The sequence below is a fragment of the Xylocopa sonorina genome, chromosome 1 (genome assembly GCF_050948175.1).
Source record: "Xylocopa sonorina isolate GNS202 chromosome 1, iyXylSono1_principal, whole genome shotgun sequence".
NCBI classification, from domain to species: Eukaryota; Metazoa; Arthropoda; class Insecta; order Hymenoptera; family Apidae; genus Xylocopa; species Xylocopa sonorina.
The window spans coordinates 11,562,478-11,580,889 of record NC_135193.1 but is presented as its reverse complement, the minus strand read 5'-3'; the positions used below and the strand labels follow the sequence as shown (position 1 = coordinate 11,580,889).

The following is an 18,412-nucleotide window of genomic DNA, read 5'->3' as shown; positions in this document are numbered from 1 at the left end:
TAGGTATGTGTGAAAGAAATAATAATAATAATATGATTACATTCATAAAATGTTTGAATGATCATAAATATTCGCGTTCGCAATTAATGCAAAAGTAAAAAAGAAGAATGATTATAAATTGTAATAAAAAAATATCTCATATTAGTAAAGTAGGACATAATCTATCAATAAAATGAAGTTTTCATAAACAATATAATTTTCAAAATTTTATAACTGCTATCTAACATTTCATAGGTGTACCATCAGGATGTGTTGGCAGTTTTGGTTTGCAAATTTTTGTTCTACCATTGGAACCATACACAACATTGCAGGAGAATGTAAAATATCCACATGTTGAACTTTTAGTATAATAACGGTGTTCATATTTCCTTGGTGAATTTCTACCATCTATTTTACCCGCAACACTGTTCGTTACTGTATAATAACTTGGTTTCATTGGTACATTAGCAGTAGGTTTTAAAGATTCCATAGAAGTTTTTTGATTTTGAGAAGAATTAATTTTTTGTCTTTCTTTGGACAAGATATGGCTTTCTATCAACCTGTCATGATTAGTTTTCAGAGATTTGACTTCTAAAGCAGGTGATTTATTTCCATAATTTATACTTGGCTCTTTTGAAACCAATGAAACTGTTTGAGATTGAGATTTTCCATTACCATGAGCTATAGTTTCATCGCCAGCTACAGAAGTTACTCTGCCACGAAAACCATATGGTATTGTATAACCTGATAATGATTGTCCTGGTTGGAGAACATCACCAACTTGTGCTGTATTTGTATCCTGTTTAACATGCACATCATACTGATTTCCAGTTGCAACATGTATTGTTTGCGTTTGATAATTACTATTATTTTGGTCCGTAGCATAAACTTTAGAAATTTTCGAATTCATTAAAGTTTGTTCTGCTGTAGTATCATATTCATCATCATATTCTTCTTCATAATCATATACTCTATCATCCATCTCTGTCTTTTCACCAGTTTGAGTTGATCTACTACCTATGTTTTGTGAATTTTCATCTGTTGGTTTAGTAACTACTCTTTTTCTGGAACTAGAACTGACCTGTAAACCTTGTTGAAGTTTATCTTGAGTATCTGATTCATAATCTGTGTTTGAAGATGTGTTTAATACTCCACTGCTATTTTTTTGTGTAATTTGTGGAATATAAGATGGTTTAAATGGTTTAAACAGTTCACCATCTGTAAGGTTGAAGTTAAATGGTCTTCTAGAAGCTGCTGCACCAGATCCTGATCCAGCTTGTGCAGCACCAGTATAAGTAATTCCATATTGGAAAGATCCTTCGAGTTGAGATTGAGATTGTCCAGCATATGTTCCACTTTGAGCAGAAGCCGTTCCACCACCACGGAAAGGTCTGGAGTGTTTCTCTATTTTTTCATCTGTTTGAAGATATGGTTGAAAACCGATTTGTGCTTGACTTGAGGTACTTCCTTCACCATTTGCTTGAGCATCTGCCATTCCACCTTTTGAGCTTGCTTGCACCTGAGAATTTGTACCGTGATTCCAACCGTTACTTTGAGCATCCGTTGTCGTTGCACCTGATTCTGAATTTAACTGAACTTGTGCTTGACTCTTTCCATAACCACCTACACCTTGAGCATTGCTAGCAGCACCTTCCTTACCACCATTAACTTCTGTTTGAGCACTTTTATTATCATCAGTGCTCCCAGCTTGAGCTGAAAATGATCCAGAACCACTATATGTGCCTGTTACTTGAGATTGAGCTGTACCTTGCCCAAATTTTCCTTGAGCTGATGCACTTGCTTGAGTACCAAGATCTGTTTGCTTTACAGAACTAGAAGCTTGAGAATTAGAGTTATCATCTTTTGTAAGTAGAAGATCCCCAGGTTGTTGATAGTACTGAGGGACCTGTTCTACTTTGGGTGGATATTGCTGCTTGTTTATTTCACTTGGGTACTGTTCAATTCTTTGTCCACTGACAGTTTTTAATATAGATTCATCCGGTACACCTGGAGATGTAACACTCCTGTCGTGCCATATTGCACCAGGGTATTGCCCCTGCACTGGATAGCCAGAGGGTATTATTCTATGACTGTCAGGGTATTTTCTTGCTTCAGGGATTTGAATCATACTACCATCAGGATATTTTGCAACACCATAAGGATAAGAAATTCCTGGTTGTCCTGTTCCAATTTTTTGAAGATTATCAGGTCCTACTTGGAGGCTAGTACCTTCAGGACCAATGGGTATACCCGGATAATGTAAATGATCAAAAGCTCCTGTAGTTCTTGGTATAGTACCTCCTGGATAAGTAGTACTTCCTGGATATGTGGCAGATATTCCTGGTATAGTGCCTGTATCAGGGACAACCTTTCCTGCATAATGTACAGTGCCTCTTAATTGATCAACTGGTGCCAAAGTACCACCATGAGAAACTCCTCTAGTATCTGTTGTAGTAGTTCCAGGCAAGGTACCTGGTGAACGATATATATCTTTTATGTCACTTTCTCTGCCAGGAGGATAAAGTCCACTAGTAACAATTTGTGTTGGCGGAATTTGTCCATTAGGATATACTTTAGCATCTGCAGTTGCCTTTGATTCTATCGTACGAACAGGTTCCCTTGTATCTGGTTTAATACTGCTACCATAAATTCCAAGTTTGTCACTTGCTAATAAACCCTGTCTACTATCAGGATAAACTAGACCACCAGGATAAGCTATACCACCATCACGTATAATGCTAGGTGTACCTCCAGGATAAGGTATATTTCCTCCAGTTGTAATACTAGGTACACTTCCTGGATAAAGTATCCTACCATCAATTGTAGAAGTAATTATACTTCCAGGATAAACTGTACCCCTTCCAGTTGTTGTACTAGGTATACCCCCAGGTATTGCTCCAGGTATACCTCCAGGTACAGTTCCAGGTACGGCTCCAGGTATACCTCCAGGTACAGTTCCAGGTATACTTCCAGGTACAGTTCCAGGTACAGTTCCAGGTATACCTCCAGGTATAGCTCCAGGTACAGTTCCAGGTATACCTCCAGGTACAGTTCCAGGTATACCTCCAGGTACACTACTAGGTATACCTCCAGGTACACCACTAGGTATGCCTCCAGGTACACCTTCAAGTACACCACTAGGTATATCTCCAGGTATGCTTCCAGGTATAGTTCCAGGATAAACTACTCCATTAACAGTTGCGGTACCAGATACTCTTCCAGGATAAGGTACACCACCACTAAGTGTACCAGGTACAGTTCCAGGATAAATCATACCAGTATCAGTAGTTTTAGGTATGCCTTGAGGATAAGTTACAACACCAGGTATACCTCCAAAGTAAGTTCTACCAGCACCAGATGTAGTGTCAGGTACACCTTCGGGATAAATTGCACCACTCCCAGGTATTTTAGATATACTTTTAGGATATGGTGCACCACTAGGTGTACTGCCAGCCACACCTCCAGGATAATACGTACTAATGCCAGGTGTATGGCTAAATATGTCCTTAGGATAAGTTGTATCTCCACCGTGTCTAATACCGGATATACCTCCAGGATAAGTTGAGCTTGGTAGGCCACTAGGGTAAATTACACCACCACCAGTTGTACTAGGTATACGATCACCGATTGTACTATCGGATACTCTATAAGGATAAGTAGTGGCCATTCCAGGAGTAATCATGCTAGGATGAATAGTAGCATCTCCTGGTGGTTTGATTGCTGGAAATATATAACATGTTAATTGTATTAGTTAGTATTTTGTTCTCGTATCTTTTTCATTATTTATGTACTTTCAGTTCTTGATATAAAAATTCCAACATTATTGCTATCAATACCTGCAGTAGGTGGAAGTTGGATATATCTATCTGGAGCATCTTCACGACCATACTTTGGACAATCTTCACATCCACCACCTAATGACATGCTTTGTGCTTGTCCCATGCCGTGGGTTCCACCTGAAAGTATGTTTAAATTTTGTATTACCTACCCCGACAACGTAACGGGATATATAGTCGGGATGTATATTTCGATAGTTTTATTGTAATTTATTTTATATTTCCCGCTTTAGAGGTAGGAGAGAGAAAGATATATAAGAAACCTATAAGAAAGAGTGAGACAGATGATACAGACCCTCCTTAGGACCCCTGGCGCCATCTCTGTAAAAAGTGCTCAAACTGGTCGCACACAAGTACCGACAGCGAAGTGAACTACTGAAAACTACTAGCGCCATCTATTGGAGGATTGCTGAAACTGCTCGAAAATTAGTTTCAGTACTTTCCACAGAGATGGCGCTAGTAGTCTTCATTAGTTCACTTCGCTGTCGGTACTTGTGTGCGACCAGTTTGAGCACTTTTTACAGAGATGGCGCCAGGGGTCCTAAGGAGGGTCTGTATCATCTGTCTCACTCTTTCTTATAGGTTTCTTATATATCTTTCTCTTTCCTACCTCTAAAGCGGGAAATATAAAATAAATTACACTGAAATTACTAAAATGTACAATAAATTACAACAAATACATGATACGCTGATACTTTTTGAAGTGTTATGTGATTTGTTGTGTTGTCTGGGTACTTAAATTGAAATAAGGTGAATTGTTTCAGAATTACTTACTAACAACTGCACGAGAAGCATGTTGAGTAGCTTCAGCTTCGGCTTTGCCTTCCTTTTGTTCATTATTACCGATATTTAAATACTGAGACTGTGTTTGACCTCGAAATCTGCCTAAAGGCTGTGGTACTTGACGCCTTAAACGACTTTGTCTTAAATTCCCTTTAAGTTTTTGTCTCCCTACAAGTACGATTCTTCTCTTGCGTCGATTTATTTGCTGCTTTGAAACTATGCCAGCCTCCCTTTTTCGTACGATATGATTTTCGTCAAGAGGTAATTTATTAAAGAAAGATTCCTTTGTTTGCTCGGGTATTAGTATAGTGTTTTCTAGTAAAATAATTTGACGTCCTTTGCAAAAATCAAATATTTTATTTCCTATAATTCTCCATACCTGTAGAAAACAAATTACTGTACATATCGTGATCGTAAAAATAATTTAATAAGAATAATAAAAAAAAATATTGTTCTACCTTTACTTTTTTTAAGGACCCATTTGATAAATAAAGTAACTCTGATGGCTCTTTTAGTAGTTGAATTCTATCTTCTGGAAACTCTTCCGTAATGGTATTACTCCCTAATTTCTCTATATAACAATTGTTTCCTTGTTTATCTTTATACGCTTTAAAATGCTATAAAGAAAGTAAAACGTAAAATATAGTTCGTGTAATTTTGCGAAATAGAAATATTTATTACCGTCTCATAATCTGCAAGTGCCCATTGTTTTTTTATGAAGCTTTTGCTGGTGTCAGATGTTTGGAATTCATTGGGAACGGATCGATCGAAACGTTCCTTTTCCTGCAAGCAAATCACAGAAATGAAGATATAATATGTATAAAATAGTAAAACAATCATATTGTTATACAGATCATATTACATATATAAAAAATATAATTTTTAAAGGCGATTATTAATTAGAATATTAATATTATTAATGCTGATTATTGAAATGTTTTACAGAAAGTAAAGTAATAGACACCTTAAGGTAACATCACTTAAGAAAAATAACTGAACAAAGAAATTAGGAATAGGTCGAGTTACACTTCCTATCAACTTATCTTACGAACTTTGATCTCCAAATCTGTTTCTCACGTAGCTATGGTTAGCAATACTTAATTTCTATAAACTATTTTCATGAAAGATAGAAAGAAGCTTATAAAGTTCTTCATTCATAAATTATTTATTTGAATGAGCGTGGCAAGTATTTATTACCATTGCATCGAAGTTAAATATTCATTCACCACATTAGAATGGTATATATATTTATATATATTAGAAATAACTTGTGGACAAAGTATAACATATTTAGTTTATTCTAGGTATGAATGTTTTAGATAAATATATATATATATATATATATATATATATATATATATATATATTTTAATAAAATAAGTTTATTTACATAAGACAAACAATTTGTAATAAAGTCAGAAGAAATAGATGACAACTTACATAGTATGTCGAGAGTGCCGTTCCTGTGAAGAAAATCAAGATGAGAAAGATTAGTTGCATGGCTTCGGTGTATTTCGGGATCTTCTTAGCGACTGTTAGCTTCTATTTGATGGTAATCCTAGTTAGTTCAGCGACTCCCACCAAAACTTCTTCTCTTTTCTTCTTCCTTTTCTTTGAGTTATTTGTGCTCGATCTTGCGAAGAGATCAAGAAGCATGAAGATTTGGATTAAAGCGGGGAAGGGGGAATGATAGGGGATTGATAGGGGAAATTCTAAGAAGCATGGGTATGTAAATTGTAATGTACGTACGTCTGTAGTCTTACAAGCGTGACGTTATCTTATGTCATCTCATGACGCCCGGATCTCGTTACCGGAACTCTTCCACGAGTGTTTGCTATGTTTACTTTTTTATAATGACTTCATGTATGACATAAAGTACGGATGAAATGCAAGAAAGAAAAAGGTAAGAGCGTAAGTTTAGTTTTATGTTATTCCTGTTTTGTTTTTTCGAAGATTGCTTACTCTAATTAGACAATCTTGTTTTAGAGAAATCTAAAGAAGAAAATCTTGTATTAAAATAATATTGATACATTAAATACTCAATATTGCCTCCTTCCTTATACGTATTTCTATTATCATCCTTTCATTATTTTGATTAGTGTGCGTCACTTTTGAAAAATGTTGTTTCCCTTTACACGGTATTACTTCGGATAGGATTGACCATCGTACAATTCTGCATTTCACAGCTTTACTTTCCAAGACGTAAATATCTTTCTAATCGTGTGCGATATCGCCTAAAGTCAGCTTATGTGACCATCATCAATTGACTAAGATAGATGTGTTCCCCTTCGTTGCCCTAATTATAAACTCCAATCCATTTGGTAAATACAGCAAGTCGTTGTTTGTTCTGCTCTGAGGCGTTACTAACTATCTCACAGTTCATCGGTAATGTAAAAAGATCGATGATGAATAAAAGGAAAGTGGATTTGAACGAACTGCTTTATGTAGATTTGTATGTCGCAAGTGTAACATTTCGATTGCATTACATGTGATTATCCAATTTTCAAATTCTGATGAATTCAACTTTTACAGAAGTTTCCTGAAAAAAATATCAATACATTATAAAATATAAGTACAATTGCGATCAAGTGAAAATGAGAAACGTCGCTGTAAACGTATCGTATGCGTACGCAAAAATATATTTATATTATTTATATATATATATGTATAGCTACACGTATATTTTTTTCACTTTGATAGACAAGACTTGTACAACTCGTAGAAAAATTGGTAAAATGTTTGCTTAGGCACTCCAATGTACAAACAGTACATATGTAAAACAATAATACATTACAACTGTACTAACCGTTAAGTCTAACTATTCTAAACACTAAAGTATAAAGTAGGGAATGCTATTTACAACGTGTAGCTTACACGACTATACAATAAAATATTACATTTCGGGATCCCTATGTTCGATCTTCGTAAATAGATCGATGACTAGGATACACGTACTACTTTTGCACGCTTTTGATTTTAAGTTACTACAAACACGCGTTCTAATGAATAATTTGACTGTGAAATAATGATTATACCATATGAAACCTTTATCATAAAACCGCTGCTATTCGATTTTACGTACAACCGTCGTTTTGCAATTTTGTACATTCCTATCCTCGGCTGTAGAAAAAAAATCAAAAAGATCAAACGAATTTGTTCGTGAGAGTTGTCGTAAATCCTTAAAACTGGGAAAACTGAAAAATAATAGTTAAAAAGAGGCGTAAAACTATTTAAATAGATCACAAAAAATCGATAGGTTGCGTATAGAATAGCAGAGCGGAGTGGACTAGTTTACACTCGGGTCATCACCAACGATCGGTAACAGATCGAAGGCGAATAATTCTTAATTATTACATAATACGGTTACCAGAGGGCTACTGCACTGCATACGGCGGTCAGTTCCGTTTATGAAAATTCTAATCACAGACGATACGCGTTTATATTTAAAAACGCGATATTAAAATGTATGTATTACAATGTAAAACTACTTTCTTCGATATACACGTCCAGCTTATATGGCATCTAAAGTTTACATTTATCGTCATTATCAGTTGTCTCAACGTGACGCTTGATCGTTATTCGGTTCCTTCTTCATTTAACGCTAAATTTTTATTTGACTATCGCAGTGAAACATGTCGTTCAATATAACCGTTAGTCATGGAGGCGAGTAATGTAAATTTTAAACGAAGGTTTGTAAAGTTACAACTTCTGTCTACTCTAACTACTTGGTGTAAAAATAGCATCGTTTCACGTTATTTAACGACGAATATAGATATCTTTAATTCGACAGGTATTTATCGGCGAACTCCGTGTTTACTGTACGTTAATTTCAAGCTTCAAGGAATACGTAGCTGCCTGGAAGAGCTTGGACAATTTAACTGACTCACTTAGTACTAAGGTAAATTACGTGTACAAGCACTGCAAATCTCTTTAAATCAATAAATTACTTTTGTTTCTTAATACAATGCGTGATATGTCTTCAAAGAACTGTGATTATATATGAATAGTATTTAAGGCACGACACTAGGAATTGATATTCATAATTTTATCGTTAATACGACTATGTGCTAGATGGTCCCTAATTAGGAAGGTGCATGGAATATAATATTTGTTACGCAATCATTGTTGATAGTGTTTGTTATGTCGTTGAACGCATTTCGAGTTTGACTTCACACATACTCAACCATAAAAAAGAACGGCTACTCATGGTATTGAAAAATTTCATTAATAAGATAATAAAACTTCAAATGTTTTCCCACTAAAAACTTAACAAACTTATCTTGATATCGACAGGAATGACACTAGTTGCTAGTAATTAATCACGTCTTCGTATCTCTACGAAGTGATGGTTTAATTATTCAAATTTTGATCCAGATGCTATGCTCTTCTATGCTTGACATACACGTTGGATTTTAACTTTGTTTGGTACGTATAAATTGATCTTTTGTTTTATGCGAAACTGTTTTATCTCCCAACGATAATATCGCTATCGTTACTTAATAAAAGTATCTGTAATTCTGTTCTGTTTCAGACGAATATGTATTTCATCTCTTCGTTTGGTTATTTCGATAATTCTATGCGATTGCTAAATTAAGTGTCATCGTTGTCGGTCTTGAAAATGCAGACGACCTCCTTGGATCGGAAAAATTGAAGCTGCTGGAGGAGTTTTGATTGTCGTTGTTAAAACGATTGAGATGTTCCGGATTAGGAGATATAACGGAAGTTCGAATGACCATCCTGGACACACACTTTGGATCCTTCGTTAAATTGTCCGGTGTTCTTCTCTCGTGTTCTTCAACCGGTGTTTTTTCTCTGCAGGAACGTTTCGATGATGGAGATATCGCTACGGTATCAGGAACTCTGGTGTGCCTGATGATAGCAGAGAACGCCGAGGATGAATTTCTTTGGTCCCGATTAAGACCCCCCAAACGAGGAACAATGACGCTGGTAGGGGATGCTGTGACGCAAGGAGTTGTTTGCAGTCTGCTTAAGGTTGATGATAGTGATGTGCTAGATTTTGTTGACGATGGTACTGTTTTTTGATCGTTCCCATCGGTTTTATCAACGGACGATCGATGATGCGCTCTCATACACGATGATTCTTCATGCTTGTACAGATACGACTTGAGCGCAAATGCCTTACCGCAACGACCGCAGACATGTGGTTTGGTGTTCGAGTGCGTTTGAATGTGAGCGCGCAAATTCGACTTGTCAGCAAACGCTTTATTGCAAATCGTACACTTAAAGGGTTTCTCGCCTGGCATAAAAAAGTTATCAAATTATACGCTGTAAGTATAATTACATTATATCTATGTACGCAATTAGTTACGTAATATGTTATTCACTTCATTAGTAAGGTTTAATAACCTTTCTATATAATTGCTCACCTGTATGAGTTCTTATATGTCCCTGCAGCAGCCACGGCCTCGAGAAACACTTGCCGCAATAATGGCACTTGCACCCTTGATTATGCGTTCTAACGTGCATGCTGAACGCTGGCATGCTGACATAGACTTTATCGCAGTGTGGACACCTTCTGGCTTTCTTATCACCAAGAGATCTGTGCGTTTGTCTATGTCTGGCTAGGTTGGAGGACGTGGAGTACTTTTTCCCGCAGTCAGGACATTCGTGGTCCTCGCTGTCTTCGGATTTTGATGTGTCCGTAGAAGTTGAAGTCGTCCTTCGATTTTGGGAGATCGCCGATGGCGTCGACGAGGTTGGTTCCAATTCAGCTTTGTCCAGTGAATTTTCGGAGGATTCGAGGCTTCTACGTCCTTCTTGCAAACGATGTGAGTGTGATGAGATATGAATACCCAGTACCGTATTCCTCTCTGAACCATTTTGTAGAATTTCACGTTCGCTTTCGATTCTCTCGAAGAACAGTTTCGTTCTCTCATCGATCGTATGCTCGTCTTCCATGGTCTCTGAGTGATCTTGAAACTGCGACTCTTGAGGCTTTGTTCGCGATGCTATCATTTTGCCACATTTGTCTGAAAATTGGGCGCACCTAGGCGAGGTTGGCTGTTGATAAATCACATTGGTGGGGTGAATCAGCGTACCAGCAGCAGCGGCCAAGCTCACTTCTGCCAGTTTCGTGAGATTGTATAGTTCCTCGGGACACTCGGACGATGTCTCGCTACCACATTCGCTCGCGCCGTCCGAAGTTGGATGATTCCCGCTATAATCGGCTAGTCTCACACCTCTCTCGGGGCTGAAATCTATAGGAGACGAAGAGAATTAGATTTAGGATTGAACTGGTGTGTTTTACTTTTATTTTTGTCCCATTGGACATTTTTTAATTGCGAATTCTATGTTTAAAATTATTGGCGCCGCAGTATTGCGTCCTACAATGAAATTGGGGAGAGGTCAAAATGTGGCACGTGGAAACGTTTATCATCGTTAGCAGATGTTTCTACAATTTGAACGCGTTTTGGCAAATATCCAATAGAAATCTCGTGATCGAAATGAACGAACTCCTAAACGATAGTTCGATCTGATGCGTACGTATATCTAACTGTTTTATAATTACTTTTATTTCTGAACCAGTATTACGGATGGGAAAAAGGTATCGCATTTTGCTAACTACTTTTTTCAAGTCGTATCTAAGTAAAAGGAATCTGTAGAAGCTTTCTTCACATTGAGGGAACAGGTGGCCTCGCTCCTTGCGTATTATTAAAGTATAAACTTGCAAAAAAATCCCGTTCAAAGAACAGAGGATTTGTTATTTTATCAATTCCTTTTTGTTACGAATTTAACTTACACTTTATGTATTTAGATCGTAAAATTCGTTGAACAATATGATTCATATTTATGACTTTCAACCGTGTACCTAGGTGCTTTGGATAGCGCGAAGCACCTTCGCGAGTATACTGCCTGCTCCGTTTTTGAGGAGAACAGAAATAGAGTAAGCATCTTTCTCTCTTTCTCTTCCTCCCTTTAATTTCTGGCTTATCATTCTTTCTCTATCTAACTCTCGTATTTTCTGCGTATCTCTATATACACGCATATATGCGTTTGTACGAATGTTTTGGAGGGGTTGACGGCATCGCGGCGGTATGCACCTTTGTGAGCTTTGTGACGCATCTAACGTTTCCTATTCTTAAATCTGTATGATGTATCACCTTAATCACGAAGCAACGACCAGCAAATACTCTTGGCTCGTGGTCAGTAGCTTTGATTGACGGGATCGACGTAAGCGGCAAGGAAATTTTGCTTGCGCGGCAATTTGCTCGAGCGTTCGTATTTACATTTCCGGTGCCCTAACATTGCCATTAATGGAACTTTAACGTTGATCTTTAAACTCTCGGCATGACATACTGCTTCGTGACCGAATACTTTTACATGTAAAATTGAATTAGACGATTAACAGATAATTGTTGCAATTCTTTCAGGAACATTTCCCTCGACGAAAAAGACCGGCAAATGTATTTTTAAAACAACTTGTTGCAACGTTGAAGATGAAGCAAGAAAAAGTTTCTGGCAAAAGACAATTGCGAAAGCAGCACGTACCTCTTCCGGTTCCATCGAACTCTTCCTCCGCTCCGTTATATCGCCGGTGGGTGATTAGAAACGCTCGCGGCATTTTCTTCTTTATCGTAATCGTCTACTTCTCTTTAATCGTCTTCCCGAATCACAGAAACCATACCTTAGATCAATCTGATCTAATTCCACTAGTCACACACGATCACTTGATGATTATATTGAATTGCAGATTACCGCGAACAAACATCAAATACCCAACTGAAGACTGTGCTCTCTTGCGCGGTGTTTTAAAATGCTTTCGCGTACCCTGGTACCTGTTGCTGAACACAGGGGTGCGTCCGCCTCGAGGATTTCGGGCGTAATAGTTGCTCCGGCTAAGATTCGGGGCTACATATAGCAGCGCAGTCTCCCTCGCCCACCGCCGTCTCTCCTCGTCATCTTCTTCTTCTTCTTCTTCTTCAGCTGCTGCGCACCGCGTTGCACGCGCTCAGAAGGGTGCCCGACTGGCTCGTGTATCGGCCGTTGCTTCTGTTTGAGTGGTGGCGAAGTGTGCGACCACCGTATGCACATCCGTGTCGTTTTTTCGATTCGACCCGCGGACGAAGGCAATGTTGTGCACGCTTCTGCCTGAGTGCACGCGAACGATTGGATGTAAAAGCTCTTTACGATAGAATTAATGACGATTCTTGCTCGGTGTCCTTCTTTTTATTTACATTAGAAGTACACTCATTCGAGTACTGCTCACTCAAGATTTATCGTTGTTTTTAGAGTATTGAGAACATTACGATGACATTGATTACTTAACGAAATGTTTCAGAGCACAAGATTATTATTAGGAAAAGAGGAAATTAATATTTTTTTATTTGGTTCCAGTAAGTATGCATATAATTCAGAAGTTATTCCCCAATTTAAGAGTTCACTTCAACATGTTTGTCTTTCATTTCAGATATCATATATGAAATACACCAGAAGAGTATTACGAGTGCATTAAATTCGATATAAACTTATGGGGAAAGGTCCGCTGTCATAAGCGAGACATTGTTTGTTTTATTTTGTTCATTTCTTTACTGTCAAATCGCGTTAAAGAAAATTGTAATGTCAGAGAAATATTAATGTTGAGAATTCGAGGAAATTAGTCGACAGAATACAGGAAACACGAACGAAGGAAAGCAGATTACTAGAACGATATTTACCAGTGGGCAAATGAAAGGATAAGCATTCTATTTTTGTGCGAAGCCACCGTTGGTAGACAGATTTTGTGGGATCTACGGCACGCGTCCGATGTTCATTAACTGCCACTGAATCGAGAACGGAAGAAAAGGAAAGGGAAAGAACGTTAGTCGTTTAGCATGCGGCGCCTTTTGACCGTCATGACAGAGAAACGGAAAAAGCGCAAACATGGTAGACGCGATTCATCGGGACACTCGGTCTTTTTGCTTACGAGATGAGTGAAATTTCCTTGAACCCCAGTCATCGATGATACAAATGTTTTTGGCAGCCAAACAACGGGAACTACAGTAACCGTATTTAACATCATAAACATTTTCCTAACGTAAAATTAAGTAAAATTTTTAAATTACTATTAGATTAAAACATCTTTACGTTTTATATCTATGGAATTCTTTAAAAATAAATATTTCTATCGTTAGAGAAAGGGAGGATGTGGCTATCATACGTTTACAATTTCCTGCAATACTTTATTAATAGCAACCTGTTATTAATAAAGTAACACGCTTATATCAGTCACACTATATCGATTATGTATTATTCACGATTATTTAATAATACCACAGACAATGCTTTTTTTCTGAAAGTAGCTGTACTAATAACCTCGTTTCTCGCAGGCATGATCAAACTTTGAAGAATTGCTGCAAAGGATTATAGTACATTTCTAAATATCGAAGCGTGCATGATCGATTTCAATGCGATTGCTAAAGCGTGCAAAATAGAGGGAGGGAAATGAGTATCTGGACAAGTGCAGAGTGAGCGACATCGTTCGTGCAAACGGAGGCTATATAGCGAAAGACTATGCAAGCAGCGGGCTTTTTGGTCGGCGATTGAATGAATGCCACGCGAGTTAGTCAGCGTCGCGGTGCTAAATTCGGCGGACGCCTGGCGTCGCTCCAGAAGAACCACCCAGCGCACCAACCTGCTTCTATCCTGTAGCCACCAATGAAACTGCGTGCGCCGATGCCGTTTTCTTATTTTGCTTGCCACCTTCTTTCGTCCCGCGTCGATGTTCCTTGCGATGCTTCTCTGCTGTTCGTTGCGAAAATACGATGCTGAGGCTATAAGCCACGTTTATCGATGTTCGTAAATCTTGTGGGAACAGAATAACGACTTGGATTGAAGTACTGTATGTTAATGCATTATCCGAGAAAAATTTGATGGATAACAAAAAACTAGTAATTGAACAACAGTAAAAAGGCAACGATACAGTTCCATGCTTAGTACTATCTCTTGAGCTTATATTATTTTTGCCCATTTGTAAAATTCGTTAAGTTTTCCCCAGTTGAATAAATTGCGGGATTTACCATGATGTTTTGATTGTTTTCGAAGCGATTCGTAGAACAGGTGTCTCGGGAACCCTATTGCGATAGCGGTGCTATCGACGTCGGACCTAAAAATAAAACGACAAGAGTCAGGGCACCTCGACTGACGCAACTACGAAACTCGCCAAGCTTTTCTCGGCGATGGATTGTTAGTATCCTGTGCTTCAACGTGTCATCAGATACGCGTACGCGTGTAACTTACCTCGTGGTTTCTACGTTAATAAACCAGAACGGACGAGGCGCATCCTACAGGTGCCCGAACCGCTTTTCCGGTGGAACGTGTCGCGTAAAACGCGTATTTTCGGCGCACTTGGAGAAGCTCCAGGTGCGGAGGAGGAAGCACTTACGTGTAAACGGTAACGAACTGAAAGAGAGAAGGCGGGATAGACGTAGCAACTAAACCACGTGCGTTGACATTTTTCACAAGAACAAAATGGAAGCTTCAACGACAGATTTAAATTTATCTGTACTATACGTAAACGTATTATATGTCATATGCCATTGGATCAATTTAACGTATTCGTGTATCTTGTCCAATTTAAATAATCTGTATCTCAAAATTACAATGAAAACAAGGCTCTTGTGTTTCAAATAGATATGGATATACAACTCGAGCAACGCTCGTACCAACGAGAACACAAAAAGTATGGAAATTGAAGACGGGAACGCTTTTTTGGTCGATAAGGAAAATAGAGTTATTAACTGTAATCCCTTGTTCTGTGCGATCGTTTGGTAAAAAATTAATGTTTCGGCGACTGTGTTAGGTGTCGTCCCGAAAAGTATCCGGAAACGCCTGGTTCTTCTTATAAATCAGCGTTGGTACACTCCCTCTTTTCACAAGCATGTCATTTAGCGAGAAGTTTTCTGCTGGAAGAAAAAGAAAAAATGGGGAAAGCACGCGATCGCTATTTAAAAGGCTCGTAGAGGTGGGTGGCTTTTTAGCTGAGGTATATACCGACGTAGGGAGAGGGCTTCGACTTCGCTCTTCGGCCTCGGCATGGGGTTGCCGTGCTATTTTCAGGCCGGTGGCTCGATGCAGCTGTCGTGTTCTTCGGGTAAACCACCTCTCTTCTATTCCACGGTCACTCGCGGGACAAGGTAGAGCGTACAGATTGGAATTCTAAAATCACGATTCGAGAATTCGTAAAGGATGACGCGCCTTAACCAACTCTGACCGAAATTAGACGATGTTAATAAAAGGAACGTTGCGCAAGTTCCCAGTACCTCTTTACGCTTTCCGAAGAACTATTGCCTTTTTGTCTGCTCTACTTTTGTTTAATAACTTTTTCTATTATTTTCTTCTCTCTATGTTTCTGATATTTTCCACTTTTCGTAAGTATTCTCGTTCCTTTGGTTCTCTCTTTGAATTACTTTTTACAGTCTTCTCTTATTCTCCATTTCTTAATCCTTTATTCGACTTTCATTCAACTCTTCTCGCTATATCAGATTACTTCTGTAGTTAACATATCACATTAACAAATTATTTTTTGAAATCATATTTTCGTAGAGTATTAAAAGACGATAAGAAACAGAGAAATAGAAATGGGAACCATTTAATTGATTGCCTCCAGCAAAGGCACGTAGAGAAGTGCATACTGAAGGATGAAAGACGTGGATGAAGAAGATGACAAGATTCGAAGATCTTGGCAACGAGCCAGACGAGATTTTCAGCCGTCTACGTGTACTTCCAACTTTCGTCTGTCTCCTCTTCTAGTCGCCGTATACGTCTTCTAGGACCTAGGGTGCAATGACACCGGGTCTTAGATGACAATTTTCTATTTACAGTATATGAATCATTACACATACACATACCTACTTCGTGCAAACAATTCACCTATTATACTTACAGGTACTTTGTAGACATTTGGAGAAGATGGATTTATAGCCTGAAAAATATTCCACAATTATCGATTTCCATTTACCAAGGATCTAGTGTATTAATTATGCTAATCTTTATAATGAAACACGACAAGTTAATGATTCACCAGAGACACAGTCTGAAGTATGGACAAAAAAAGGAGAAAAGGGCGAAAGAGTATCAAAGGATAAAAAAATGTCGACCGGAACGGCCCTTAATTTAATTTTGGGTGCAAGAGGTTAACAGAGGGTGGGGACGTCCGTGGAAGTGCTTCAACAAGGGGAGAACACAGTCGTATGAGCACGTCGGTTCATGTTTGGAGGAATGTATTTGGGTATAAAGGGAGACAGTTCCTTCCGGAGACAGCGAGCAGCCGCCTGTTTCACCCCTCTTGCCCTCCGATTTGTTCCTTTTCTTTGCATCGTTTTTCTTGCGATTCTTCGTCATAGTACTTACCGCTTGCTTCTATTAACATCATTAACAACAGATATTATCAATAGGATGATATTTTTATTGAAAACTTGTTAGAAAATGTTTTATATTAAGTCTAATCATAATCATCAGCTTAGAGTTTCAACAAAATTTAATTCATTAGAATTAAATAATAAATTACTAGTAGGTGCAATTGCGAAGAATTATCGTAAAACGAAGTATGCGAAGCGGAAGGAAATGTAGTAATTTGAAGATTAATTGCATGCCGAATAGATTGTAGAACGAGTTGGCTTCGCAGGTGGCAAGCATGCATGCAAATCTAAAAAGGGTCACGCACACGAGCACGTGCTCGCATTTTGCAAAACCTATTCAAAGGCGGAGGTGATCAGCTGGCTGTGTTCCCTCACCCTTCTCCCCTCTTATCTCCACCAACGGCGCGGAAAAAGAATTAAAAAGGATAAAAATGAACGTGTACTCCCTTCGTCCGCACCCGCATCCTGTGCCAACGAGCCACGGTGGTGCTCTCGTAAAAATCGGCCCGTCGGTTTCCATTCAAAATGCGCGAGTCACGAGGGCTCATTCACAAATTTCACGACGAAATACTACACTCAACCGGACCGTCTGCGATCTTGATCGAGACGAAAGAAACAAGAGCGCGCAAGAGTAACAGAGACCGGTATATCCTTTTTCTTGAAACCTCTTGTTGCTGGATTTATTATGTTCATGTGATATTTTCCTCGCAACGAAAAAACTCAATGATAGTTCATAGTGACGTGTACGGTGCATTGAAACTCGTAACTGGTACACGCACAAGAATTTACTTTCAGTGAGTAATCAGCTAACTGCGCGTATATAAAATCTTTAAAGAATCACTCAACTAAGAGTAACTGAAGTAAGAGTAAATGATATTCTTAATTAACGCTTACGAATATGCGAGCATTCTTACAAATGATATTTATCGTGATAGATGTGTAACAGGAATATACTTAATGATCTTGGAGATAATTGTTCGTTTGAAATCCAGAGAATGTTGATGACTTCCGTCACACCCGTGTTCAGTATCGGAAGCGCCAAGCTGCAGCGGTATGAGAGATGAACCGTTAACGTGGCACGTGTACCGTTCGATGATTCTTTGGTCGAGTGTCTGATTTCTGATGGATACATTTCTATTGCAATAGGTGGTTCTTCTATTGCCTTGAGTACGTATGAACTGCGCGCCACCCTAATCCACCCTGGTTGATTCTCTTTCTTTCATTGCCATCGTCCAGACGGCTTCAAGGAGATGAAAAAAATTAAGGGGACGGAAGAAGAGGAAGTCGACTAGACGATGAGGGAACTGAGGTCGTAGTCCTGAACTGTTCGCTTATGGATTCATGGAATTCTTTTTTTTTACATGCTTTTAATCGGTTTAGTATTAGAAGAAAAAATTTTGTAATTTAATAGTCAAAAAATACATTATATTGTATATATTTTGTTTCAGATACTGCAGA

General features: G+C 38.3%; 2 protein-coding genes and 1 long non-coding RNA gene across 3 annotated transcripts; 1 reads left to right on the top strand and 2 right to left on the bottom strand.

Moving 5' to 3' along the window:
* Positions 1-218: 218 nt before the first annotated feature.
* On the bottom strand, positions 219-6,493 carry LOC143430934 (uncharacterized). Its single transcript, XM_076907415.1, has 6 exons — positions 6,039-6,493; positions 5,280-5,381; positions 5,057-5,215; positions 4,590-4,977; positions 3,816-3,935; positions 219-3,699 (listed from the first exon to the last, which is right to left on the bottom strand). Exons 1-6 carry the CDS (start codon positions 6,096-6,098, stop codon positions 221-223), a joined length of 4,308 nt encoding a protein of 1,435 aa, XP_076763530.1. The 5' UTR covers positions 6,099-6,493; the 3' UTR covers positions 219-220.
* A 2,311-nt stretch (positions 6,494-8,804) lies between these two features.
* LOC143430518 (uncharacterized) lies at positions 8,805-14,313 on the bottom strand. Its single transcript, XM_076906836.1, has 5 exons — positions 14,230-14,313; positions 13,522-13,627; positions 12,108-12,707; positions 9,986-10,816; positions 8,805-9,855 (listed from the first exon to the last, which is right to left on the bottom strand). Exons 3-5 carry the CDS (start codon positions 12,178-12,180, stop codon positions 9,173-9,175), a joined length of 1,587 nt encoding a protein of 528 aa, XP_076762951.1. The 5' UTR covers positions 12,181-12,707; positions 13,522-13,627; positions 14,230-14,313; the 3' UTR covers positions 8,805-9,172.
* A 929-nt stretch (positions 14,314-15,242) lies between these two features.
* Positions 15,243-16,507, top strand: LOC143430901 (uncharacterized). The gene is made up of 2 exons (XR_013102665.1): positions 15,243-15,730; positions 16,140-16,507. It is a non-coding gene; the product is annotated as an uncharacterized LOC143430901 (long non-coding RNA).
* The last annotated feature ends 1,905 nt before the right edge of the window (positions 16,508-18,412 follow it).

Excerpts from the sequence above, each read along its gene's own strand:
- LOC143430934 (XM_076907415.1), bottom strand. The coding sequence starts at position 6,098 with ATGCAACTAATCTTTCTCATCTTGATTTTCTTCACAGGAACGGCACTC. Across the intron at positions 4,978-5,056 it reads GGTCCTTAAAAAAAGTAAAG|GTATGGAGAATTATAGGAAA; the intron begins GTAGAACAATAT and ends TGTTTTCTACAG. Across the intron at positions 3,936-4,589 it reads TGCTTCTCGTGCAGTTGTTA|GTGGAACCCACGGCATGGGA; the intron begins GTAAGTAATTCT and ends ACATACTTTCAG.
- LOC143430518 (XM_076906836.1), bottom strand. The coding sequence starts at position 12,180 with ATGCCGCGAGCGTTTCTAATCACCCACCGGCGATATAACGGAGCGGAG. Across the intron at positions 10,817-12,107 it reads GTTCGATGGAACCGGAAGAG|ATTTCAGCCCCGAGAGAGGT; the intron begins GTACGTGCTGCT and ends CGTCTCCTATAG. Across the intron at positions 9,856-9,985 it reads ACATATAAGAACTCATACAG|GCGAGAAACCCTTTAAGTGT; the intron begins GTGAGCAATTAT and ends TTTTTATGCCAG.